At 42.3% G+C, this 27,928-nt stretch overlaps 1 protein-coding gene across 4 annotated transcripts in view; it reads right to left on the reverse strand.

Annotated features, from left to right (window-relative positions):
• Positions 1-2,528: 2,528 nt before the first annotated feature.
• Positions 2,529-27,928, reverse strand: part of RALGAPB (Ral GTPase activating protein non-catalytic subunit beta) — a 63,967-nt gene continuing 38,567 nt past the window's right edge. For all 4 annotated transcript variants that reach the window (XM_058850799.1, XM_058850798.1, XM_058850797.1 and 1 more), the window contains 13 exons: positions 25,847-25,998; positions 24,013-24,200; positions 21,738-21,844; positions 19,992-20,144; positions 19,161-19,370; positions 18,049-18,207; positions 15,970-16,135; positions 12,953-13,075; positions 12,099-12,235; positions 11,196-11,304; positions 8,722-8,800; positions 8,155-8,303; positions 2,529-6,548 (listed from right to left, as the gene is read on the reverse strand). In XM_058850799.1, the coding sequence (XP_058706782.1) occupies positions 6,355-6,548; positions 8,155-8,303; positions 8,722-8,800; positions 11,196-11,304; positions 12,099-12,235; positions 12,953-13,075; positions 15,970-16,135; positions 18,049-18,207; positions 19,161-19,370; positions 19,992-20,144; positions 21,738-21,844; positions 24,013-24,200; positions 25,847-25,998 (1,926 nt within the window). In that variant the 3' untranslated portion in view covers positions 2,529-6,354. The remainder of the gene's footprint in view (positions 6,549-8,154; positions 8,304-8,721; positions 8,801-11,195; positions 11,305-12,098; positions 12,236-12,952; positions 13,076-15,969; positions 16,136-18,048; positions 18,208-19,160; positions 19,371-19,991; positions 20,145-21,737; positions 21,845-24,012; positions 24,201-25,846; positions 25,999-27,928) is intronic.

A 27,928-nucleotide genomic window follows, 5' to 3' on the forward strand; every position in this document is an offset into this window, starting at 1 on the left:
GGACCTGCCTTAACCTTCCCTGAAGCACTCTGGTGAGGAGCTTGGGTGGGTGGCACCAGCTGAAGTTACTGAAGATGAAGCCAGCAGGAAAACAGATGTTCACATATCCCAGCTTGAGGTTTCTGGATGTAGTGGTTTAGGTTTGCTCATTTGAGTTTCCTGGCCAGCACACCAAATAATATAATGGATTCAGCACTTGAGAAAATCACCAGTGCATCAACTTAGAATTGTTTACTAATTTCCTGTTGTGAAATATGAATTAGGAGGAGGGCAAAGCAGGCTCAAAACTTAAAAGGTATAAAGAAAACTTTATTAACAGAACTAGAAGAATAATAAGGATCGGAGTAAAACCTTCAGAACATCTTTCCTCCCCTACCCACAACCCCTTTTCTTTCCCACGGACAACGTAGAGACAAAACCTGGGATTTTCAATCAGTTACCACCTCTACAATAGTCTTTCATCAGTTCTTGTAGGGAGAGGAATTTTCTTTTGCCATGCCATGGAGACTTCGCTTGTGGCTTTTAATTTCCATGAATAGTAGCTGCACAAAAAATCTGCAATTGTGAAGCTTCTCCCATTTTCACAGCCTTCCCACGGCTGAGTTCATGGGCCATGAACTCATGGTCTATTATTTTAAGGATGAGCTGTTCAAAACCAAAGGCTCTCTTCATTTATCTTTGCGATCATCTCTGGGAACAGAGGTTTTCTTCTTCTCTCCCTGGGGGAAAAGGGTCTTCATCACTCTCATCTCTCTCTCTGTTCAAGCTTCTCATGGGATCACAGCTACTCCAACATCTGTTTTGCTTCATTATGGATGCTTCTGCTCATGTCTACAGTTTGAACACTTCATCCCCCCATACTCTCTCATTAATTAAAGGGGATATTTTAGTGTATCGTAGTCCATCTCCATGGTCTTAGCAGAAGAATTCCAGCCCAATACTAAGGCATCTCCTCATTCTTCTTCCATCTGGGACTTGACTCCTTCTTTACCAACCTTGGTGTCTTCACGTTGTCTTTGACATGTCCTTACTCTGTGCTTTTCTCTCACTCGAGAGAGGATCAGTGTTTTGCAAGTTTCATCTGTGCACTGGGAGAGTTAATATCTCACCCAGACCTGCAGATGGTCATGATGCTTTCTGCTGGCAGTGGCTGAAGCAGTCACGGTGTTGGATTTCAGGCCGTGCTGGGGCTGTGCCAAGATCTCAGGGGGCCTGGCCAGAATGGAGGTGGCCGCCCTGGCTGCATGGCTGGTCCCAGGCCCCTGCTTCCTTCAATTTCAGCTGTGGGCCGATGGCTCCCCTCTCCCTGCCCGGCAGCTGCTGAAGCCATGGGGGCCATGGCAGAAGGGGCCTCACCCGGCCCGGAGCTGCTCCCAGAGCCCAGTTGACCCCGGCTCAGCAGAGCTTAGTGTCAGCAAGATGTGGCAGCCTCAGCTGGGGCCTTGTGGCCTCCAATCCCCTGCCTGGTCATTGCTGCTGCCCTGCCCAGCCCTGCCCGGCCACATGGGCTGCAGTGGGGCAGTGCCGGTCTGACCAGCACCCAGCTACCTCTTCAAAGCCAGAAGCAAGAGAGAGCTTCCCCAGACTTGCCTGTCTTTAAAATGTGAATCTTACAGAGGCAGATCCAGCTTTTTAAATGGTTGAATAAGTTGTCAATTCTCAGAACTAGCCAGCTACTGGTTTTTGCCAGGCACAAAGGAAGTTCTTAGCAGCTTCTCTCTGAAAAATAATTTCCATGGGTGGCTTCTTCCCTCCTCACCAAATGTCAGTTAATGCAAAGCCAGAACATTGGACCAGTCACTTCAGTGCTTTGGTTCCGGTCCTCAGGTCAGGCAACTTGGGTAAAGCACCAGAGCTGCTGCAAAGGTGAAATCCCAGGGACAGCACAGGGCCCCTGCCAGAGAAAGCCCCTGCACTGCTGCAACAAGCACAGACTCACACACAAATCCTGCAGGCCTGACCCACACTGGGAACTCATTCGCTCCTTAAGGAGCTGAGATGGGGATCTGATGACAAATCCTCTCTATCCCAGCTCAGTTCCCCATGGCTTGCTGGGTGCAGCACCCTCATGGGTCACAGGGCCCCGCTGCTGCCCAGCTCCTCCCCAAACCCAAAGCTGAGGAGTCTTATCCTTTCTCCCCTCTCTACCCAGACAGCAGAGCCCTCACCCTCACAGGACTCCGCAGCTGAAGCCTACGGCTTTTCCCTGTCCTGAGCTGGTGTCTGGAGTGGCTGCACCACAGGGGACCCACACCTAAGATGGGAAGCACCACATGGTGTGACTGGAGAACACCAGCACTGCAGGAGCATCAGGCTCACTTCAAAAGGCAGTCTCATGTTTTCACTCCCCAGATTATGCAGATGCAACATGACTTCCTTACCTATGAGCCTCTGTTCCCAGAGCTACTGAGGGGCAGAGGGTGTCAAATTCTGCTACCTCTGTCTGCTGTTGTCCTGAGTAACATCTCCATTGGAGAATTTAAACCAAGGTTTTGGAAAGTACTAAAAACTGACCAGTGCAAAATTACTTAGATAAGAATCTTTAAAATTTATTTGACTAATTGTGTTACATTCAATATTTGATGTGTTTCTCCTGGACAAAGAATTGGCATAAATACAAACAAGCCTTTGTGTGCCTTCCCTAAACAAATAAGAGATAAAGTACTAGAGACAACAGAACATAGTTCACATCTTCATATTTACATTTTACCTTTACTTTACAACTTAGCGCCAGGAATATTTACAAAAAAATACAATAAGAACAGAACGTTCATGTCTTGGCAACATACAGGAATTCATACAAATTCTCTATGATTGAAGCACATGATATCTGGCATTCTCACTTCTAATTACTCCTGCTAAATCCATGGAGAAAAGGGCTGTGTTTGCCTTTAAAGGTATCACTCAATTACACAATCACGAAAATGCATCAAATTTGTCTGTGAGGCTGAAATTTAGTTCTCTCCTCTTCCTGGGCATGCAGAACCTTGTGAAAACAAACACTGTGACCTACAGTGAACCCAGCAGGTACAGCCCAGGAGCAGCCAGGGCTGCTCCTCCCTCCAGCCTTGCACACTGCTACCCACAGATGCACCAATTTCCACAGGCACTGTCCTCCCCCTCTCCTGCCTGCTGTAAGATTCTAATGCATTTCTAAAAGTACCTTTAGAATGGCTTTTATTTTAAAGTCTCTATATTAAGGTACTAAAATGTAATTTCAACACTGTGTTTAACAACATGACAGTGATCACCTCCTGCTCTGTTAAAACAGAATTATGAACCCAAACTGAAAGGTTTGATGAAGAGTCCCAGTTTATACTGTGGAACTCTTGCAGGTTGAGGGCAGGGAGGTGTTTGAGCACTCATCCCCTCCGAAGGACAGTGATGCTGACCCAAGCCACTCAAGCATCAAGTCAGAAATTTTATGCAGCAGTTTGTGATATATAAAAAAAAAAAAATCTAGATTCTTGGCTAACTCTTGCAATCATCAAGGAAATAAACCACACTTGCTCTGGCCCTTCAGGGGAAAAGCTCTCAAGACAGTACCCTGGACTAGCTAAAGCCATCAGAGTTTGGTCAGACTTTGAGAGGAGATGGATGTCATTCCCAGACTGGTGGGGTGCATTTTGTTATGAAGCCCGAGACCTCCACACATCTGGGGGAAGGGGGGACAGTCCCTGCAGGCACCCTGCACTGGCACAGTCTGCACAGGGTGCCCACTACTGTGACCAGTACTCAAACCATCAGGGATGGCAGCACAGCTCTGCATCACATTTTTGTACTGAACTGTGACTTTCCCAAAGGCTTACTTTTCCAGACAACCAATCCCACCACCTACAGCCAGGCCACACCACATGTAACCTGCTCACCAGCTGGTTCCACAACTCAACTGACACATTCTAAACATCTATCCCCTGGAATAGGGAGTGGTGACAATGTGCACAAGTTCCCTTCTTTCCAGCCTCCTCCCAAGTCCTATGGATCTCACAGCTGTTACTGCTCCCATGGGTGCCTTTTGGTGAACATGGAAATAGGCCCAAGACAACCCTTCAGCCAAGCACAGGTCTTTTTGAAGAAAGTAAATCTTCAGGCACTCCACTTGGCTATCCCTGCCAGAAACCACTCAGGATTTGCCCTGACACCCATCTCTGCATTCGTGACTGCTCCTGACAGTCTGCCAGCAGCACCTGGTGCAGCTGTGCTGCATCTGCTAGGACTGTGTAACACTCAGCTGTGGTAAGGGGGGTTGCTGTTACACTGTCAGTGTGCAGATACAGGGATTCCTCAGGATGTTTATTGGTTACACATGCATTGCTCATGCCTTTTGGTTGGTTCAAGTGCGTTTGGCCGTTAATTAGAGCCCATAGGTACATACACAGTGTGGGTAAATTTAGCGTCTGTGCATTAAGTTGCTCCTGGCAAGAGTGTGGCAGAGGAATGAGGCTGTCCAAGTTTCCTGCACAGGTTGGCCAATGCACCCACATGCTGCCCTGGAGCTCCTCCTGCCATGTGCCACCTGCAGCACACAGGTATGGGCCAGCCAGCACACATCTTGCTACAGGAGTTTTCTTTGGGTGGTCTCATTTTTTCACTTTTTATTCATCTGGATCAAATTCCAGAGCTCCAGAATGGAGAAGTCAGTGCACTTATTCCCTACAAAAAGCACAAAGCACAGTGGTTGGCCACCTCAAAGTCCTTTCACATGTATTTTTAGGGGCCCGTGTCTCCATGAACTCTGTGAAAAACCACATGGAAAGCCAGGAGCGCGGTCTGTCCTTGGCAGGTAAGTTGTAATGAAACAATTAAGACTGCTTCAAGTCATAACTGTTGCAAAAAGTAGCTCTGAAATATCAAAATTCAATGCCTGACAGGTATTACTACAATGCATAGCACAGCATATTAAAACCACTTTGGAAATAATGTGAAGAGCTCCCCAAAGTTGTGTTCACTCATCCTCTTCCATTACCCAGTGCTGGAAGGATCAGGATCCCCACTGCTGTCAGGCCGCACCTCCCCAGGAGTGTCAGCCACAATTCCCTGCTGCACCACCAGCTGGGATGTGCCAGAAGCCAGAGGTGCTCCCAGGGCTGCCCACACCCACCACATCTCTGAGATCCCAGTATCACAGCTGTAGCTGCAAACATTTTTTCCCAGCACATCCTTTGAGTCCTGAACACATCAAAGCCACAGGATGAAAATGAGAACTCCTGACCTAGGTGGAAGGGAAGCACTGCTGCCGAATGTGAGAACATACAGGAGATTCAAAACAATGTGAAGTTATAACTCCAAAGGGGCTTTCATGGCATTGAAATTAATGGGGAAAAGAAGAATTTGTGAATTTTCTTTTTGAGTTGTTTGGTCTGCTTAACAGGAGCTTCTGAAAAGTGTTGTAGAAGCTGCAAAATCTGCTCATGCTATAAATAATAGGGAGGAGGCAGCCCCACACCTCAGATTTCAATCCAATGGAAGGAAGGCCAGCGATTTTTATGCTTTTTATGGAAACAGTGAGTAGGTGATATGGACGCTTCAAAATAAATTAAGTAGTTGCATTAAAAAAATTAAAAAATAAAAATCAAGCTACTGAAATGAGACATTTTGCAACAGACTTGAAAGTCATAACCTCGCTTTTATATAACCAAAAGCTCTTATCCAATAATAACTTCTTTTGGAAAGTCAGTTAATTTCAGGTGGTGGTGGTTGTCTTGTATGCAGATGGACTCACTAGGAGCCCTGGAGGGAGTGGCCACATACAGCATCTGGGCTTTGGATTTTAGGGCCTTCTCTTTCCAAGCAATCTTCCTCCTCTTGCTTCTGGTACAGAGATGGGTTACACCCAATGAAGGATCTTCTGTTGAGCACTCAAGGGGGACTGAAAATGTCTTTGAAGCTCTTAGAGGGAAAGTTAATGCTCTGGAACAGACTTCTCCAAGGGAAGATCTTCTCCCTTGCCCTTGGACACATGGGTGCAGCAAGGTGTCTAATGGCAGGTTTGTTTCTATTCTTATTTCCATCCTCGTATGCAGAGATGGCTTTACTTTGATTGTTTTCCCTTCAGAGCAAGACTCCTACAGCTCCTAATTAGTCTGGAAAGGATGACTGGGTGAAGAGATTATTTTGCTAGCATCCAGGAAGACTGGAATTCAATAATCTTATGAGGGTAGGTGAATCATGTCAGTATCCCAACTGCAGTGTTTCGGATTCATTTCTCATTCCTCCCACATGGTACCTGCTGACTTGTGCTAGAACATGATTTCCTGAATTCCGGAGGGCTGGGAAAATTTGTTGTTGTTATTTAACTGTTTTCATTAGTGTAGCCACCAAGCTCTGATCTAATTGTCCTGGAAGGATAATGACCTAGGGGTTGCAGCTCTTGAGCCCAACGTCCTGGAAAAGCGAGGTATAAAACTCTGGCTCCAGCTGCCTGTTCCGGTATTTATTGACAATATCTGCTATTTTCTGTTTTCGGCGGACGTGGGGGGGGTTGTATGAATCACTTTCCAGCCTCTTTCTGCGACAAATATTTATTACTGTCTGTCTCACTAAAAAACCTGAAAAAGAAACAACATTTTAATCAAGCTTAAATTCAGTCCTGCACCCCTTTGCTGGCTTCCCAGCCAAAAGACAATTTTGGGTTCTGTCCCATCTAAACCCAGGGGAGATGTTCAGCACCACCAAGTCAAGTCCTTTACTCTATGAACAATTGACAACAGGCAGCCATGGTCCCCAGGCTCATAAAGACCTTCACTGCAAAGAACGAAGAAAGGTACTCAGTGGTACCCTAAACTGGCTGGAGGAGGAGTATTCTCTGCTTTGCCAGAGCCAAGCAGCTGCCTGGAACAGCACCCTCGGGACAAGAGGGCAAACCCAGGGCAGCCAAGACAAGAGTCACAGTACCACAGCCCCAGCTATGCCACCCATCTGGACCTTAGATGGGTCCTGAGGTCACACCACGTAATTCCAGGGGAGCCCTGAGAATGAAAAAATTACCTGTCAGTAACTTTTTCTAGTATGAATTGCAGAATCCTTTCCCCTTGGAAAGAAGATGAGGAAAGACCTGATGGGTTGTGGCTGCAAGCACATTTCTCCTCACTGCTTTGCCACTTTTGTCACCCCCTGTAACTCACACTGCTGGATGCAGATGGAGGAGGAGGTGGGGAATGGAAGTAGTAGCACTCAAAAGCTGGCAGCTAATTTTATCTTATTTTACTCTGAAATGAAATTTCTATGCCTCTAAAGAAGCAAGTAATCCTTACCCCCTTTGCTGTTTCACAAGCTCTTTCTTAAAGACAGAAACATTTAGAGGACCTCACTACACACAAACTACACCTGCTGAACTTAGAGACAAGAAAAATTTCACTATATTAACAGTCCTGATGCAGCAGAAAAACAATCCCAACTCTAGGGAAATATACCTGATAGTTTTTCAGTAAAAAGCCACTGTCATCAGCTGAATTAATAGATGTTACTTAAGGGCCCAGATCTGACTTTGATTTGCCAATCACTGAATTAAGCATACAAACCCCAGAACCTGAAAGTCACCTCCAACAGCAGCTTTAGGGTTATGGACAGGTTCATTATTTCATTTTACTTTGTCCTGTGTACTGCTTTTGCCAGATGGCATTTCCAGTTACTGAAGCTAAATAGCACCAATATCAGAACAGGTCTATGAATCCATCCAGGAACAGAGGAAAAGGCAAAGGGAAATCAGGGAACCTGTTAACATATACCTGTATAGTATTTTTATTGAACACATCAGAAAATCCTCAGTTGCTATGGTTTTAATCCCTGTCTGGCTTCTAAACCAGAAGGAGCACACAGCATGCCACCAAAGTAACAAATTCTGTAGCACCCTCTGGTGCACCTTGGCTCTCTGTGCTAAACACCAAGGTCACATTTTAGATCTCTCCTATCTAAACAAGCCCTGTTCCTAGTTCCAGTGCTCTCTCCTGCTACCCTGGCAGCCAAGTGCTGCCCACCTGCTCCCTCTGCTGTTACTGCTCCCATTGTTACTGCAAAAAGCATGGCTTTCATTTGTTCAGCATTGTCTAACACTTTCTCCAAAGAAAGATTCCAGAGCGCGTACTTTGCAGATATGTCATTATTTTTTTAAAAATAAAATATAAACATGAGCATTCCTAAAACCTTTTAGCTTACCAAGAGCTCTCCTACTGACTATCATTCCATCCACCAGTGGGATAACCATGTTGAACTTCCCAGTTGCTCCTTGTAGCTTTATCCTGAATAAGCCAGTGTTTAAAGGATGGATGAAGATCACAGGAACTTCCTTCTCAGGAATGGTAGATCTTAAGGGAAAAACACAACTGTTGAATCACTTCTAAAACACTGTTTCAACTAATCCACAGATGAAAAATTACTCCTTTAAAAGAAAGTTTTAAAATGCCTCAAGGCTAAGGCAGCAGGATCCCAGGGCATGCTGTGGACCATCAGAAGGGCTCTGTCAGTCATGCTGTACCTATGGAGCTCTGTCCCCACAGGACTGAGGAGCCCTGCAGCCAGGGTACAGCATGTATGTAGCATTAGCCACCTCACAAGGCAGCCAGGCAGGAGGGAGACTCATCACAGACTCAGATAAAACTGGACATTTTTTGTTCTTTAATTTATATTTTAACTGCAGTGATATGAAAAGCTCTTTCACTTTTTCAACGAAAAAATAGTCCACTGAGACATCAATAAAAATAATGAAAATAAGAGCAGTCTTACCTCAGGGAAGTGCTACTATTGGCTGTGGTTTCCACACCAGTGCTAGTCTCAGACACCAGATCAGGGAGGGGGAAGTTTTCTGTTAAGAACAGGATACACCAAATAAAGTTTATCTAATATAGTTTTGGATTTTCTTTTCTTTCTTGTGTACAGGGAAAGATTATTTATCATCAGTCAAAACCATGCACTCCTCAAGCATTTATACCATTAGTGTTCTTGCACAGCTAGTGTCCTTGTTTAGCTTCGTTTCAGCATTCATGGAGGGTACACACACCTCAGCCATCTGCATTCAGCAGATGAGGTCCCAAACCCTCCATTCTCTCAACCCAAAGGTCAAATCCCTAGAGGAACCATGAAAGCAGGAAGGAGATGAACTACTTCAACCACAAAAATAGCTTTCAAATTCACTGCATCTTCACCCATCCACAACTGACCAGCCTCCAGAATACTGCTAGAAGCATTGAACAATGCCAACCACTCACACCATAGTTCCCTTGAGCCCTGATCCCACAAACAGGATATCCTTCCTCAAATCCAAGCTCTATGGATCTCCACCATCATCTACAACTCTGCTCCCATGTACTTGATAACAAAGACTGGATAATGAAGATGAATGAGGAAATAGTAAGAACTTGAATCCCTTAAGTGGATTTGGAACTTCCCAACACCTTGTTGAGGGGTTAGGAGATGTTGAGAGTTACCCACAGAAGTACAGTCCAGGTAGCAGGACAGTGCTTTCCAGCAGAAGGAGTCTAAGGCCCAAACCCAGATGCTGCCATCAAAGCTGAGATGATAACGGTACATAACAGCTGGAGCAAGCAGAGGGAGAGCATGGTGAGCTCTCCCATGCTCTCATGGACACACTCTGAGACGGAGAAAGAGGGAGGGCAGCATTTGGCACTGGGATGAAAACCTTGACTAAAAAGTGACAGCTTTTCACTGTCCAAACTCAAAGATGTACCAGAAGCATATGGCAAAAGCCAAGAACATAAGGAGCACATGGCAGAGCCTCTGGGCTAGAAGTCACTTCCAAAGAGCTGCCCTCCCCTCCATCCAACTGCCAGGCTTACTGAGGCTCACAAGCTCATTTCTTCAGCTTCAGGCACAGAACTCTGGGAGATTCCTGTGGCTGCTGAAAGGAACAGTCAAGCAGAAGCCTGCCTGTGTAGCACAGCTGTTGTCCCTGCAGTGAAGGGGCTTTAGCTGCCACCCAAGAAGGAAGTGGGTCAGGGACACCAGCTTGAAACACACTGTGGGCCAATTTCTGGACAAGGAATGATGATGCAGAATTTGCTGTCTGCCTCCTGATCTCAGTACGGCTCTGAAGGACATGCTGTGGACATGGCGGTCTTCCTGAGAATTTATATCTACACTTAACAGGAAGCCTCCTCTTGATTGTCGCTCCCATTCCCTTGGTTGCTTTACTCTGGAAGGAGCTAAGGCCTTGATTAAGGTCCACCCTTACTGACAGACTGGGAATGAGGATTAGAAATCAAAGAACAAAGCAGCAGTTTCAGACTTGTCTTGCAGACCCTGCTGGGCTAGGCCAGTGTACAGGGACTCTCGCATAGCACTGAGGGCAAGCCATGGCTTGGAACCAGCATGCAAGAAGCTCTTGGGGACAAAGAATTCCTCAACGCTGTTCACCATGGCCATGCCATGGCTGTAACAGGATAAGCAAAGCTGGGTCTCTCCCAGAGCAGCAGCACTCTGAGGCAGAGAGGAAACACCAAACTAAGAAACAAAGTTGCATGAGGAGCAGGAGGCTGCCGGAGTAGCCCAGCAGAGAGGGAGCATAGAGCAGGCACCTGAGTGCAGAACAAATGAGCCCTCCCCTGAAGAGAGAACACAAGGTTCCAAAGGTGCCATCACACCAAGGAGGATGATGATCCCACCAGCACAGAAGCTGCAGGTGTTAGAAGCCATTTTTTTAAAGGAAGAAAACCAGATTCACTCCTAGAAGACAACAGTGGAGGAGGATTCAAAAGCAAGGGAACACACCCACTTTGGGTACTGAGCTTAAGAAAGTTCATGACAGCATTTCACAAGTACTGCCAGTGCTAAAGGAAACTTCAGACCTACATATGTCACTAATTCATGTACACCCTATGGATCACAACTCAAATACTGAAGAACTGATTCAGAACCTTAGTGTTGTTACAGACAATAATAAGGACTTAGTTTAATTGTGAGGGTGGGGAGGCCCCGGCACAGGCTGCTCAGAGAAGCTGTGGCTGCCCCATCCCTGGAAGTGCTCATGCTGGATGGGGCAACCTGGTTTAGTGGAAGATGTCCCTGCACATGGAAGGGGGTTGGGACTAGATGAGCTTTAAGGTCCCCTCCAATTCAAACCAGTGGTTCCATGATCTAGCATTTTATTTTTAAAAAAAAAAAAGAACAAAAAAGGGAACAGAATTTTATCTCTGGTTCCTGCCCTGTTGTTACTTTAGTGAACAGTTAGGAGTTGTACATACCTATATCATCATAACGTTCCACCCACACCACATACACTTTGGTTTCAGGTCCCATTGGTGGAATGGTTCGGCCCTGAGGAATCCTCTTGGATCTAGAAGTAGGACTCAGCTGTTTTGAACATAAGGGAAGAGTAGCATTTGCAAACATCATGAGTCCAATAATGCAGCCAACAAGTACTTCCCTGCTGCTCCTAAGTCATTCATATCTCAGCCAGGTACAACTTCTGCCAGCTATTGCACAGGGGCAGCTGTGCTGGGGTCACCAACCTACTTTTATTCAATACAAATTTATATATATATATATACACACACATATATATATATATGTATATTCACCCTTGAATCAGTTACATGTTTATCTTAATGTTCTTGAAGACCTTAAATGAGTAACTAAATATACACTTGGAAGTGAATTCTAAAAAAGTAATCCATAGTAGTAAGTCTTTTGCTTACAGATAGAACAGTTCATGGTTTTCTGCATTGTTAACGTACAAAAGCAACTTCTGGTATTTCAGACACAACTGACACACAGTTTTAAACTGGGTAGGTAGGAAAGGCGGTCATGTCTATCATCCTCAATTTCCAAGCATGGATTTGAGGCTGAATTACTATATAAATACTGCATATACTTTTTCCCGCATGCATTTCAAGATTTCAGGATGCACGGTATTACCACTTAGCATATCTAAGTTTTATACTTAAGTAATGTAATCTTGCTATCTCCTACTGTAAATGCAAATTCTGGCATGACCAAAGCAGGTATCAAAGACTAATGACAAGGAACAAGTAGCTCTATATCCCAGGAAACCAAATCATATACTATCAAAAATCCTGAGCATTGCCAGCATATTTCTTGAAAAGAAAAAAAAAAAGCATAATTTTTCAATGCAAGTTTTCCCTTACCCGCTGGGAGGGATTAAGATTGTCAGTATGATTGGGGAAGAGTTCAAGTGTCAGAGGCTGCTGCTTCAATATTCCTGGCAGCAGATCCATGTTGGAGTCACTTTCCTGGTCAGAGACACTGCTTTCCAGTGAATCAGCTGTAAGCCAGACCAAAAAAAGGAAGTTTTTGTTTATTCTTCCACCTAAAAAACTTAAGCTGTCATCATATATAAGGCTGATACTAAAAAAATGTTATAAGGCTTTTGAAATTGGTCATACATAGATGTATGGTCAATATAGTCCTCGTAAGCAGGAAGATGAGTTAGGAGACAACTGCCAGTTATTCCAGAAACAGCCTGCCAATAAAGCACTCCCTATGGACTTACACACATCCCAGCAACTTCCTACAGAATACAGTCTCCTCCTTCCTACAGCTACACCATATTTTATTCCAGGCAACTTTTAGCATGCCAAAGATGCCATGAAAGCTGTTGCTTCTCTGCTTAGCAGTGGAACAAACACTCTTGCATGTGCTGCAGGAGCACATCACTGACAGGAAAGGGAAAAACAAATAGGCATTACCAGTTATTGGTGAATCACACGTCCAATCTAAAGCACCTTAGCAACAACAAAATTGCCATGCATGCCTGGACATCTACTGAGGCTCAGACTGAGAAAGGCACAGAACACAGAAGCCACATCAGGAACGGGTCTGAAGATTAGAATACTGTAATTTAAACATCCATGCCTTTCTGACAAGGATCTTGTTAAATACGTTACTTAGTTAATTTATTTTAGGTTGTGGTTCTGAAAGAGTTCTCAAACAAAAAATGTTGATTTCATTTTTGTATAGAGCATGTACAGAAAGATCTTACTGAGGGATTCCACTGGTGATGGGACAACAAAGGCAATTTCTGTCAGGGCATCCGCATAATACAGCACCTTCTTCTGCCCATTGAAAATACTTGCCCCAACATCTTCTGAGATCATTAGATCATCTGAAATGGACAGAAAAGGAAAGTCTAGCCAGAAGGAAGATTTTTACACACGGCATCAGAGATGACCTTCAAATACAAAGTGCAATCAAAGAAAAGAAACCATGTAAATCTCACTTTAAAATGAAAGGACTCAAATCTCATGGCTAACAACCCTTCTCAGATAAATGGTTTTACTATCTTGAAGGAAAAGGCATTTTGGGTTGGGAGTGGCTTCATTCTGAACACATTTCTGATGTACTGGATTGTTTAGTTCCTAGTATTCTAGTAAGCACACCTGCCACGAGAACACATCTACTATCTATTTCTGAGCATTCTGCCTGGCAATATCTTTCTGTTAGTCATTCCATTTCCAAAGGATTCTAACATTTATCTCTTCAGTCTGATACTATTCTAGAATTCAAGCCAGTTTCTACAGGCTCTCTTCAGTCTTTTCTCTGTCAAGCAGAGTTAGAAAAAGAACAGTCAATGTGGACATGATTTCTGAACCTGAGAGAATTTCAAGCTCTCAGGTGCTGATTGTTCCCAAGGGAAAAGCTTTAAGAACTGTCTTTCTCAAAGACTATTTGTGTAAATAAGGGATTGCTTTCCCAAAACAAGACACAGATATTCTGACAGTGTTTTCTCTCTTGTCCCACCAATGGGATGAGGGAAATGTTCCTTCTACTAATCAGGGTGACCTGATCAGAACAGCTTATATAAGGGTTCTAAAACCCCGCAATAAAGGCTTTTCTTCACCTCACGAAAAGCTGCTGTATGTGGGATTTCTCGGAACCCTTGCAATACTTTGTGTCCTCTAGCAACAAATCAATGCAAGAAAGCTCCTCATTCTCAGTTCCCACTGATTCCCTCACCACGCTGAGGCCAATACAGGCCTTCAGAGAAGAGAAATAACTTCCTTCCCCACTTTTCCTTCCCCATGTCACCTCCAGAAAGACTAGCAAGGACTTTAAAATTAATTATTTCTCTGATCCACTTTACAGAAGGGTTCCTGGGATAGCTGCCTTGGCAAAGCCACTGGAGCACTGAAATGCAGCATACTGACAGAAAAGTGGCCAGAGGCATATTGAAGACTCCAAGTTGTTCTTCAGCATCAGGAAAAGGTTCCCACATCTCCAGTGCACAGGTTCCCAAGAAGCAGCACCACAACTCACACCCAGCTCTTTAGGAACTTCTTTGATTTTAGGGGTGCTGCAGGGAAACATTCCCATGAAATTATTTTAACCACAACTCACTGGAAGCTATTTTAGACTCACAGAATAATTTAGACTGGAGATCATGGACTCCAATTGTTAACTCAGATCTGCCAAACTCACCACTAACCTATGTCCCCAAGTCCCATTTCCAAATCCCTCCAGGGATGGTGACTCCACCACCATCCTGGGTAGCCTGTGCTAGTGCCTGACCACCTCTTCCATAAAGAAATTTTCCCTAATATCCAATTTAAACCTGCACTGAGGCCGTTTCCTCTCATCCTGTCATTCATTACCTGGGACATGGACCCTGACCTGGCTATAATGCTTTTCAGGGAGTTGTAGTGAGTGAGAAGGTCTCTCCTGAGCTTTCTTTTCTCCAGGCTGAGCCCTCCTAGCTCCCTCAGCTGCTCCTCATTGGACTTGTGCTCCAGCCCGTTCACCAGCAGAACCAGATTAGAAGTAATCTGCCCTTCCTCCCTTCCACTTCTGAATGCTTTTTCTGTTTCCTTCTTCCCTGAGCTGGTTGAATTAATTCAGCTGTTTAGTGGTCTGTGTTTTCATTCTGAAAAGATTTGAGTTGAAAAGTCCACATCAAACCAGGTCCCTTGCTAATTGAGGGACCTGACTTCTGCAGATGTCCTGACACAGCCACTGTACAGGAAGGTCAGAAGGCTCTGCCTCTGAGAAAGCACAACCTGACCCTATCCTTAAAGCAAAATTAAACCCAGACTTGGCGATTGTGTAATGCATCCTGACTTGCTCAGAGAAAGCAATGCCTCTGTACTCTAACCTCTCCCCAACACTTCAGCCTTCAGTGGATTGAACTTTTATTCCATAACTTAAGAGAGAAGCCTCCAGCTAGCTGCAGATACAGGTGAAAGGCACTTCTAGACACAGTAAATGGACAGCAGAGCAAGTGCTGCTTAAGCACCTGCAGTTGTAATGGTGTCACACCTGATGCCAGCATCAGGTCAAGGATGATGAACAAGCTGCACCAGCCTTACCACTGCCTTTGAGTGCCCCACCAGAGGCTGTGGCTCTGGAGATCACCCCAAACAAGTTTGGGCCTTAGAGCCAGTCCAGACACTACCACTTCCCAGGGCATCTGATCAAGTTGTCCAAGGCAGAATCTAACCCAGCCCCCGGCTTCCCATCCTGGGATAGCAGCTCACATTCCTGAGGATCATTCTGGCTGTCAGAATGGGGAGAGGGTGGTATACGACAAGCTCAGGGGAGGAATTTCTTGCTCCAGTGAAAAAAAGCAGAGTCAATAAAGCAAGACATAGAGCCATGTGTGGGTTCCAACACCTCCAGGACCTATAAACAGGAGCTTGATTTAATATTTCATTTTAATCTATCCCCCCCTAGTATTTCAAGCCTATTTGCCAATACACACAACAATCTGCAACCAATTTCATCTGAATACTGGTTTAAATACTCATCAAATCTTAAAAAACATGGCTCAGAGGTATTTTTTTGCTGAGGCTACTTTCTCCCAACAACATACAGATGTTTGTTTTGCTCACTTTGACTAAAAGCTTAATTCAACATTTACACATTTTTTTCTAGCAAACATTATTTATTAAAAAAACGAAACAACAAAAACCCAGTGTTCAGATAGGTACACAGGCACAAGAAAATTGTCTTCTAAAGGAGCCTAAACATTTTAATTTACTAAAAAAGACATTTACTATGTCTTACCTTGTTCAGGTCCCTCTTCATCACTGCAGCTGTTGATTGACCAACTTGTTGAGATGTGACCAGTCCACCCAGGGTGCTTCCCAACATCGACAGACCAACCAAGAGACAGCAAGAACTCCAGGAAGTGGGGCTGAACAATTCTGGAAGACTCCATGTTCTTCAGGATCTGAAATCACCAGCAGCACCATGTTGGTACAGAAGCAGGAGAGAGGTCTCTTCCTCCTCAGCTTTTTAATTAAATTTTTGTCACCAACATGTTTTTGCCCAAATATAGCTACAGAATAAGCCTGGAACCCCAGACTTTCTATATGGACGTTACTCCCTGCACCTCATCATCCTCCCATTCTGCTTGATTCTGTTCAATCAACCCAACTTTCTGCCAGCATTTTCAAAGCCTGTAAAACAGTGAATTAAACGGCTGGAAATGGCAATTTTGAGACTCAAGCACTCATCAGAAAAACCTATGAGTATTCAGTGCAGAGCCTGCATTAGCACCAAAGGTAATACAACGGTTCTCTAGATAGTTTTCACTATTAGACTGAGTTAAAATTTGAGGAGAAAGGTATTTTCCTCATTACTCACCTGTACATGACAGTAATTTAAAGGGCAGGCCTCACAGCACATTGGATTATGAAACAGATTTTCCAAAATAGTTTTCAGCAACATCGAGTGTGCACTTTAATCACACTGTCCTGTTCATGTTAAACTTTAATTCTACTTTTGACAGAGATATGGGATATTTACACATGTTAAGGCAATTTTTACCTCATTATGACCAAGTGAGAGTTGAGCCCTTCACCAAACAGCACACAAGGACATGTGTGATTTGGGTACCAGAACGGAACAAACAATCCGTTCATCCTTTCTGGGCCATGCAGGTATTTGTTTTGTGGTAGAAGCATCAATCATTTTGCCTTGTGCAGGGGCAGAACACTGGGACACAGGCCCCAACCAAGCAGAAGTTGCAGGGATGAGTGCTGGAAGGAAAGCTTCCAGGCTGGAGGCTTTGTGAAGCCACATAGTCCTGACACTCCATCCTAATGCCTCATACAGTGTTCAGCAATGACTAGACACACTGCATTGAAATATCGTTATTCATTCTCATTACTAAGCACATTGAAACCATAGTTGTGCTTCAGAACAAGTCAGGGTAAGTGTGGGTTGGAAGACATAAGAGCTCCGTAAGAGTGTATAAGCATTCTGCTAGCTCAGCAAGTGCACGTCTCAGCTCAAAGGCAAACCCAGCATATCTTGCTTCATAGCTAACTTTGCAGATGAAAAGACTCTGCACTGGCTGCTCTGAGTGACAATTTGAACACTCACAGACAGATGATCCTGGTTTCAAGAATTGTGTCCCACACCAAAGCAGAAGGTGCTGCAGTGTTCTGTGCATTCACAGTGACATGAGGAGTTGGCACAGTGATTTATTATGGAAGCCACACTTCTAATCTTTACTATGAGAGTTATGAATGGAATAAGAAGGTAATAGAGAAACATCCTATCCTAATGAGCCCATTAACCCTCTTAGCAAGTTTCTAGGTCACAAAGAAGTCACAACTTAGATTTACACAAATTAACCTGATTAACCTAATCGCCTTTGAATCTAAATATTATAACATAAAGAGTTACAATGCAATAATACTTCCTTACTTGCAGAAGCTTTTTCATTCCTTTAACACGTGTTTAACATTAGAATTAAACCAAACTACCTTGACACTGCTCATTGCTGGAACAAACTGCAACCTTCCCTGCAAGCTGAGCGTACAAAGCTGAAATGCCTTTCTGATCTGAATCTCTGAACTCTACAAATAAGGACAATAAGGACAGAACAGATAATAAAGATACTATTAATATTTTAATATATATCTTATCTATATTTAAAAATGTATTAAATTTGTTACAATAATCCTAAGTGTAAGCAACATACTTCAACCTACATATGAAGAGAGTATAGAGTGACTTGTAGCTCACACTGGTTCTGACAATCCATTCTAATCACTAGCAGTGATGCTTTATTCACTTGGAAATTACAAGAAACAAGACAGTATCAACTAGTTGGCACTCTACACTTTCACTTACCTCCTGGCTAGTTTTCTGGCCTGCCTTCATGTAGAAAATGAAAACAGTATCAAAAGGACGACAAGGTAACAAATCCAAGTAGCCAAGGTCATCAAAAAACCCAGGTAGAGCAGAGTCAAGTGCAATCAGGTGAGGAGGTAGACGACTGTTAGTAGGTTCCTGTCCAACAGACAGAGTTTAACAGCTTAAAAACCCATCTTTCTTAATTGAAAGGTCTTCATGGCTTCAATGGCAATCCATTAAAATATAAAAAGAATTTCCCTTCTCTAAGAGAAAAATTATACAGGGATTTCTGATGCAATATAACATCTTGTCACTGTAAATGAGTAACAGCAAGCACAAGAGGTTGACAATTTCTTGTATTCCACTTCCATTAAATAAAAGTGGTACTTTGCCAGTGAGAGACATAATATTTTGCTCAAGAAGAGCACGCAACAAAAACAGCAGATGCTTTCAGAATATCACAGCTATGCATACAGTTGCATGTGCAGTTTCAAATTAACTTAAATACCAGTAATATGTAATATACTGAGCACTCTCAGACAATATTTTTGCAAATGCTCTATAGTCTACTTTTCCGGACAGCTTTCTGGAAGGAAAAGCAACAAATACACGGGAGAATCTGCAGGTAAGAGGCAGAATTTCAAATTAAGAATATGAATCACCTCTAAAAATAATTATTTTAATTTAAAAAAGAAACGTCTACATCTATTATGTACCAAGTGTTTATGTGTGATTAAACCACCTCAACACAACCACCTCTGAAGCAAAACTTCTGTGTCAGTTATATTTCAGAGAGTCTTCAAGTACCACCCCAAAACCTAACTCAAGTTGTGGAATGATTTTAAGTGTGAACATTTGAGTGTGATGGCTTGTGCACTCACTGAAAACAAAGACACAGAGCATGTTCAACTTGAGGCCCAGCCTTTCACAGCCCTGCTCTTAATCCTGGAATACTGGAATCTATCACTTGATTTAATTAGACTGCAGCTGAAAAGTAGTTGGAACTACATAGATCATCTTCCACTAACAAAACTTATTTGTCCTCTTTTGTCAAGCCAGACCACATGGGAATTAGAGGAACCAGACAACACCAAGAGGTATCAGATCACCTTCAATGCTTCTAACGAGAGGAACCCGAAGTGAGAGAGGAAGAGACGTGCTGTCTGGAACTCCTGTGCTGGTGGCGGGGGCTTACACTCCGTGATGGGATCAGGAAAGCTCTTCTTCCGCCACTCCTCTTCACTTCTCTGATCTATGGAAGTCTCAAAGACAATCTGCTGAGCCATGCCATTCCTCAGCTTCTCATGGCGCTCTTCAAGCTGGAAAACATTGTGTGAACTGCTGATGTCACCAAAATCACAAAGATCCACTAAGAAAACAGTTCCATCACTTAGGAAAGCTCTGCAGCAGCTGCTGCAGTCCACCATCAGAATGGTTACTAAAACACTTTCAAAAAGACTTTGCAACATTGTAAACTGAGCACCTAAACACCCTGTTGGTACAGGAGAGCTCTGTGAATATCCAGTATCAGCTATGGCTTCTATTCAAGAGAACAGAAACTAAAACAAATTAGATCCTGTGAAACTTCAAAATATTTGAGACAAGCACTCTCTTCTTCCTCCAGGAAGGCCCCAAAAAAGACCTTTTCATTTCCATTTCCAGAAGAAGCAACAAAGTGCAAGTCATTGCTTCCTACAGTAACAGAGTATTAGGATCAGTAATAAAACATGTTGAGCAGTGTCTCCCAAATAATACATCCAAAACATTGTCATCTTCCTGGAGAAGTGCACAGTTTTAACTAATTTGCAGAGGTTATTATTCCATTAATATCAAATTGGACAAGCCAAAGAGTAAAAATATTTACAGTAAGACATAAGTGCATGACTCACAAACACACAAAAAAACCCAAGAACAAAATCAAGTCAGAGACAGTTACTTACTTCCTGATTCACGATTTCATGTAAATCAGGAATGCTCAAGTCAGCTTTCACAAATGGAATCTTGTCCACTTCTTCAGGAAAAGGGCGGTGTTTAACACTGTATTTCAACCCAACATCATTTTTAGGAGCTGGTCGAGGTTCTGGTACAAATGTCTGAAAAAAAGAGGTTGCTTTACATTCAAGGTATTGCATCACTAGACAATATTAGAACAGATGAAAAACATTTCCTCTCCCCTCGCTGCCAGAACTACACTAAGCTATTAGTGAGCAGCATCATTAGAAAACATTCAATACTTTAAACTAAAAGACCTGTATTAAAAATGTGACTGTGAATTTTAAAAAGACAGAACTGTCCATTTGAAATCTATGAACTCTTCTAAGCATCTAGCCTGTAAACAGTTGCAAACCCCACAAAAATGGCAGACTTACATGGCAACATCTTAATTTCAGCCGATTCTAACTGTATTCAGACAAAGTTGGCAAGTATTTGAGAAACTCCATTTCAATCCTCCTGACTGTGATGATCACAGAATAAGCCAAAGAGAGCAGCAATGCTGTGGATCAGGAGATGCACTGACAGAATAGCCAAAGGTCTTGCATCACGGATCATGATGCAATTTTGACATTGCTACTATACTACATCATGTTCTATACTGTCATTATGTAATTCCAAACTTCCAAGTTACCAAGGAAAGCAACAAATTATCTAGGTGCAGGTTTAGATGTGCATCAGCTCCAAGTAAGCAAGATCTTTCATTCCATCTGCAGTGTTGTTTTCTAAGTTTACTACTGATTACATTTCAAAAGGGCAAAACCATTAACAATTAAGTTTTAGAATGCCTTCAAGTTGGAAAAGTTTCCTTAAAACTGGTGAGTAAGTCAGCAGCCAGATCATGGCTTGTCCTTTAGTGTAGGAGGTAGCACACCTGGACTGAGATTATTTAGCCATGGGTCTCAGCTCCAGAGATAGCAGAGCTCTAAACACATCCTGGATGGCCTTCCCAAAGGCTGCTTTGCAGAGACCACACTCATCTAAATGAACATGCCAGCTGAGACTGACAAGCCCTCATTTCAGTTACATTACTGCCTTTCTTTTATTGAGGGTCATGGGAAGACTTTAAAGATTTGAAGAAGTTCACAGACAGGCATTTTCATAACAAGAGTATATGCTCCATTAGACAACTGCAGTAAGAAATTTTTTCTATAAAGCAAGACTGGGGTATTTCTCCTCCACCATTCCTCTCCAGAGCTGTTCCAGCGTTCCAGCTAGATAATTTTTTTCAGAGGGTTTACAGCCATCTTTGCAACATCAGGTTTTGTAGCTTGAAGACCTGTTCTCTCTGCAGCACCACATTCTACACCTCCAGACTTCACTCCCTCTGCAAGGGCTTTGCCTAATACCTGAAAACTAGCACCAACACTCCTGCATATACACTAAATACACTGTGCCTTACCCCATCACTTCAGAAAATGCTTTCAGAAAAAAAGGGAAAAAAAAAAAAGAGAATGCCCCCTCCCTTAAGCAAGTCTGCAAGTCAAAAAAGCAACAGCACTTTCACAGCCTGTAGTTAATATTAAACACAAGTGGTAAGGAGTCACCAGAGATATTGCACATTACCTACAGCTAAAGGCCCCATGGCTCAGCTTTAAATGTATAATCACCAGCTTTGGGGGCTGTCTCACATTAGTGGAATTTCTGCTGAACATCTCTAAGTTAAAGATTTCTTTACGGGCTTTGATAGAGACCTTTTGATTTGCTTTAGCTCCTCTTGGTAAAAGACAGAGCTGCTGGGCCCACGCAAATCTTCCAGATGTCCCACGGATCAAAACCGTGACAGAGGGGAAAGAGTCATCTGCAAAGCACATGGGTTAAGAGAATAAGACATCATCATATACTACAAACAGTTCACTGTGTAATCATTCAACAAGAAGAAAATGCAGGCATGACAGCAGTTTTTCTTTCATGGTTAACTCCTCCCTAACTCTGAGGAAAACTGGTGAGAAGCAAACAAATCTCTCTGCAGCAGCAAAGTACTAGTCTACTTTGTAATTTCAATACTTGCCAGCTCAGTTTCATCACTAAAAGCAACTTTCATCCAAATTTATGCAGATCACCATTTGTCTCCAAAATACCTCTGAGGAAATCAAATAAGATTGTCCAGTCACTGCCTGTTTAGGTAAGACAATAACCATATGGAGACACCAATTCCAAGATTCTTCCATGACCTTCTGCAAAAGCTCCTCACAAACAGTAGCAGTAAGAACAGTGGAAGGACAAAAGATAATGGTCAAACAAAGACTCAGAAGATTCTGACTCCACAACATGGAAAATTTTTCCCCACAAGAGACACAGAGCTAAGTGGTCCTCTCAGGTTAGCAAGACTCACTAGGGCAACACCAGGTTGTGTTATCCTGGTCCAAATCCAGTGCTGGCCTTTTATACAGCAGGAGGTCAGACCATAGAGACCTGAGGTGCATTTCTACTGGCACAATGATGATTTTAACATTTCGGGGATTTCAGTCTTCCTTCAAGATTGAAAAGGCTACTGATATTAGTCACTTTAGATGAGATCATCATACTTGATCATCAGCTTTTCTTCTTAAAGGCATTTGCATTTATCTTTTGTGCACATAAACCACACACTGGCACCATCAGGTAATTAACAGAAGTCTATTCCCTCCCCATTATTCCCTGGGAAGTTGAGGTTGCAGCACAGCCTATGCACACCCTGTACATAAGCACACACACACAGAGAACCCAAACTAGCTCATCAGTCACTCACTTCCGTGATCTGCGTCAGAACTGGCCTGATGTACTTGTGCATTATTACAATTAATCTTGTAATTCAAACTGGATTTGTGAGCAAGTTACACACAGCAAGAAAAGATAATCTGATTTGTGATTCCAACAGCTTTGCAGGATTCCACAGTAACACATTTAGCCGAGGCAGAGTGAGGATGAGGAGCGCTTAGCCATTGTAGTACGCTCTAATCCACTCTAGTCAGGGACACACTTGCTCCAACACAGACTGAGGGTGGACATGTGGCAATGGCTCCCAGTATTGTCACTTCCTGCAAGATCTATTCAGTGATTCTCAACATGGTCAGAGCACTCTAGACCATAACGCAACTTCTCAGCACCAGTTCATGCAGTTCTGTGCAATCTCTGCTTTCAAGACTAGTTTTTACTCTCCATCTTGTCTACAGATGAGGAAAATGTACTGGGGACAGTACATCAGCTGTAACAGAAGTTAGTATTTAACTGAGGTAGCATGTTAAAGAATTTTCATCTGTTCTATTAGGTAACACTATGACACATGAAGACTTACAGAGGATCAGTTATTCTGTTCAAAGTATCATTTAATATCAGATTTTTGTACTGTAAGTTCTTGATGGTCAAAATCTATGAGGCTGAAATGAATTAAATTCAGTTGCGAAAGCCAACATCCTGTGACAAGTCTGCTTTACAGAAGGTGTCATTGACAGAACAGGATCAGACGTGGGAAAGTTATAACAGCTCCTAAGCAACTAAAACCACCTGAGCTGAAAGTGCCCACAGAAATATGTTATAAGAGAGGAAGCCTAAAGCAAGCAGCAGCAATGGTGCAAGCATAAAGGAGACATACTAACTATATGTTAATCATTTGTCCCAATCAAGTCTCCTATACTCTTTACATTTTTATTCTTGTATGAACAAGGATGTTTCAAAATGTATTGTTATTTCTTTTGTCCCTCACCCATTGTTTCAATGGCAGCCAGCAGCAAGTATATGACCTACATAGGTCATACCCTATATTTCAACCCCTATAGGGTTGGAAGAGTTGGACAACTGCATGAACAATTTGGGTAGACTTGTGCATGTTTGACTATCAGTGGCATTTAAGTTATTCCCACTGCTTTGCCCCAGAGCAACTCTCTGTTCTGTGTGCCCACCCACAGACAGGAAAGCCCCTGAAATGTGAGAGAGACACTTGATGAAGTACCTTTGTTTTGCAGCTCTATACAGAAAATCTGAACTTACTCTGTTCATTCCCTAGAGGCTGCTCCAACATGGCCAGGATGACACTGTTATCCAAAACAAAGTAACGGAAGCTGTGTTTATTTATGGTAGGGAGACGGGAATATTTAATTAACGTGGTTTCATTCACCAAGCTGCAAGGAGAAGCAGGACCACTGGGAGAAGGAAATGCTCCGAGTAACTGCATAATGCTGCAAGTGAGAAAAAAGTTGAGAGTTATGACAGATTAAGTGAACTGTTCCATCCAAGCACAAACTTTCACTCATACCCTTCATCTGTATCGTGACCTAGCAGTTATGTTATCATGGCCCTCGCCCATCAGGTTGTTTTAAGATAACCAGCACCTTCAGAAAAACATGCATGAAAACCTACAAAGAAGGGTACTCTGCCTATAGAAAAAGCTTCTTTATAACATGGGTTATAAAGATATTAAGACACGCTTTAAAGCATGAAAATCTGTACCCTTTCATAGCTTTATGGTCATTTTAAAAACATTATTTCTCCAGTTATCCATATTTTAGCCCTTTCAAATCAACAAGCAGGACAGACATGGCAGTACACTAGTTACAATTGCCTTTGCTTTCTTCAAGTGCAGATTACACTAACTTAAAACCCCTTAAGGGCTTGGGACCCTAAAAGGTCCAGGATCACACAAGCACAACTATCTCAGATGGTAATCTTCCCTGGAAGAAAGCCTCCAGGTGGGGTCAACAGTGCCTATCTCCTTGGTGCCACAGCCTTAAGAAGCCCCTAGAAGCATTGTTTTAAATAATTTGAATTTGTACAGGATCTCACTAACACTATGAGAAATTTAGAATTTTTATGACAGGAACCAGTAATGAGAGATATCCAGTGTCAGACTGAAGTACACATGATCTAAGTCAGGACTTTACCCTTAACACCAACACCTAGAGCAAAAGTAAGTCTATTGATTGCCCCTCCCCATACACTTTTCCACTTTACTGTGAAAACAGTTCCAGCTCTCTAAATAAAAGAAATACTTTCAGGCAACAATATGGATTTGTCCATAAGTTCCAATGAGTAGTTGCTTTTTCTTGGAAATTACACAGTTGTTTTTCCTAACAGTAACATTTTTAACAGTTGGATTCCAAAGCAGAGTGAAAAAGAAAGCAGCAATTGATTTTTGCAAAACATATTTATCTTTCCCATCCTCAGTCTGTCCTGTCTACCACCATGCTGTTCAGCCCATAACACAATGCTTTCCAACTTCTCTGGAGCAAATCCCAATTTTCCTCTCTGTGCTTCCCTTCCCCAACCCACACATTATCTGTTACTGCACTTCCAGCAGAACCTCTCAAATATATTAATCAAGCCCAACACTGTGGGCAGGAAGCCATCCCATTCTGCTGCAGCATACATGTGGCTGCATGTGCCAATCCCTGCTGTCACACAGTGTCTGTCAGTTTTCTAACCAGAGTGGGGATAGCATATGTTGTCAGGCTGAGAAGAAGAAGAAATGGGAAGATGGGATCACTGGGATAAGTGAAAGAGAGAGGGAATTACTGTCTGCAGAAAGGTCTAGCCAGGAACAGAACACCAGGGCTGGAGGAGGGTCTGGGTTTTGCTGTACAAGGAAGAGAGGAAGCAGGAGGGTAAAACAGTGACCAGAGTGATCTATTTTCTGTTAACATCTTCAAGGGGCAGGGGAGAGATTTAAGACAGAGCACAGCACTGGTGAAAGGGCAAATAGAAGGAACTTCTGCCTAACTTCTTAAACAGTCTTGTTACATCAGAGATCACCAGCTTCCAACCCCCTATTAAACACTCTCAGACAAGACAATACTGAGCATTAAAGATGCTCTGACAAATTACATACCATGTTAGTGTAGCTTCAGCAGCATCCTTCACTCGCATGGATGCAGGGTTTGGCTCCTTATCTCCTTTGTACTTGACCTCCTGTTCACTGTTTTTGGATTTACTTCCTGAAATGCCCAGTTCCACAATCTCCAGTACTTCTTTTAAACAATCCTAAAACACAAGAACCACCTTGAAGCAGAAGCACTTGGGTAAACATATCCAAAACCTCAGGGAAACAGTGATATATCATTAAGTAAAAAAAAAAACCACTGCTGGTAATATGAGCTCACTATTTAAAGGCAGAAGATTACTCCAACATTGTTAAAATAAGATCCTGTTTGCTGTAGAACTGGTATTTTTTTCTGCTTATACATGTATACTTCTATTATCTACTTATATTCTAATGGTAAAAAGTGCTCTGAATCAATAAAAACACACAATATACTTTATTGCATACATACCAAATTGTCAAGAGAACTATTATGAATGCAACTGAAAAACGTAAACATACTTAAAGAGATAAATGCATTTCTGGGACTCTTTGAAGAAGTTTTAAGTTCTAAGCACATTAAGAATTAACTCATCTGGAAAATGGCAAGAAATCCTTTTCCAAATTTTTCAATTGCCAACATCTTTCATTAGGAAAATACATCACGGTATCTAATACACCAAGAAAAAAAATAAGAACAATCTAAAAGTACATTGTAAAATCTATTACAGGAGAGGCCGACACTCAGTAGAACTGCAGATATGACACACCAGTGCTGTGCAGAACAAAATTACCCATTAAAAATATTTAGATTGCTGTAACAAAAGTTCAGATCTCACGGCTTGTGCTACAGAATAACAAAGACAGACTTCTCCAGAATAAATAAGTGATTAAAACTGAACATGCTTGGTCAGGTTGTGCAACCAGAAACTAGACAGCATTCTATGTCTTGGCCTTTGTCTTTCCTTGTATTTGTTGTTGATATAGAATAAAAGGTAAAGAGAAAAACCAAAGTTTTCTAACAGAGCCAAATAAACCAGCACTGAGCTGAAAAGACTGGCCACAAAGAATTGCAGCAAGAGTTTACAGAGTAGAAATACAACAGGTGAAATTCAAAGCAAATGTAAGAGGAAACACCTGGAAAGCTGCTTTTTTAATACTTGCAAATGCAGGCAAAGGTTCTCATCTGACTATGGTGACTCAGGAATAAGCTACTCAGTGTCCAGTACATAATGCACACAGTATGTAACACTATCTCCTTACAGTGGTAACTGAAATTAAAGAAGACCATAATGAAATGGAATAAAGCACTATGCAACTGACTAAACACAATCTGTGCCACATCCAGGGAACCTATCCTATCACAGTCACATACTGCCATGCCAGTACTCGAAAGCACATGCAGAAAGAATCCTTATTTAAACTTCAGCTTGTGGGTTTTCAGTCTTCTTCTTTTTTTAAAATACATATAAATACATATATATACATAAATATTTAATTTATTTATATAATATACAATATATGAAATATATTATATAAATTTAATATATATTTATATATACAGAATAAACAAAATATAAATATATGTAATGTTCTATCTAAAAAGATAGCAAAATATTACGCAATACATATGTATTATCTATAAAAACTGAGAAAGATTACTAAGTTGACTCTGAACTCTCTGAAAGAGACTAACAATGAAAATGGGCATTCAATTTTTTCATTTTTTTCCTAAGCAGCAGAGCAGAAGGCAAATGAAAACATCTCTCTCACTTTCTGCTCTTCTCAAGCTTCCCAAGTAAATTCCACCTTATACTGAACTGTGTTTTGCTCAGTTTCTAGAAAATTGGTGAAACAAACTCTGATTATCGAAATATTTGTATCAAAGGAATTCTGCTAAGCCTACAAATTGCTTTAGTCAGGTAAGACTTGAGAAATGAGGAAAGTCATGGCTATCTACAGCAGGTAGCCATGGGTTAACCCCATTCATTTCTGTATTTCTCTTTTGGTTTTGTTTTTTTTTCAGGTTTCTTTTCTTCTCTTTTTTTCCAGTTTTGCAGAGCCAGAAGAAAGACTGAGACATTCCTATAACTATAAAGGTAATTTTAAAAC

This window comes from Poecile atricapillus, chromosome 15 (genome assembly GCF_030490865.1).
Source record: "Poecile atricapillus isolate bPoeAtr1 chromosome 15, bPoeAtr1.hap1, whole genome shotgun sequence".
In the NCBI taxonomy this organism is placed as follows: domain Eukaryota; kingdom Metazoa; phylum Chordata; class Aves; order Passeriformes; family Paridae; genus Poecile; species Poecile atricapillus.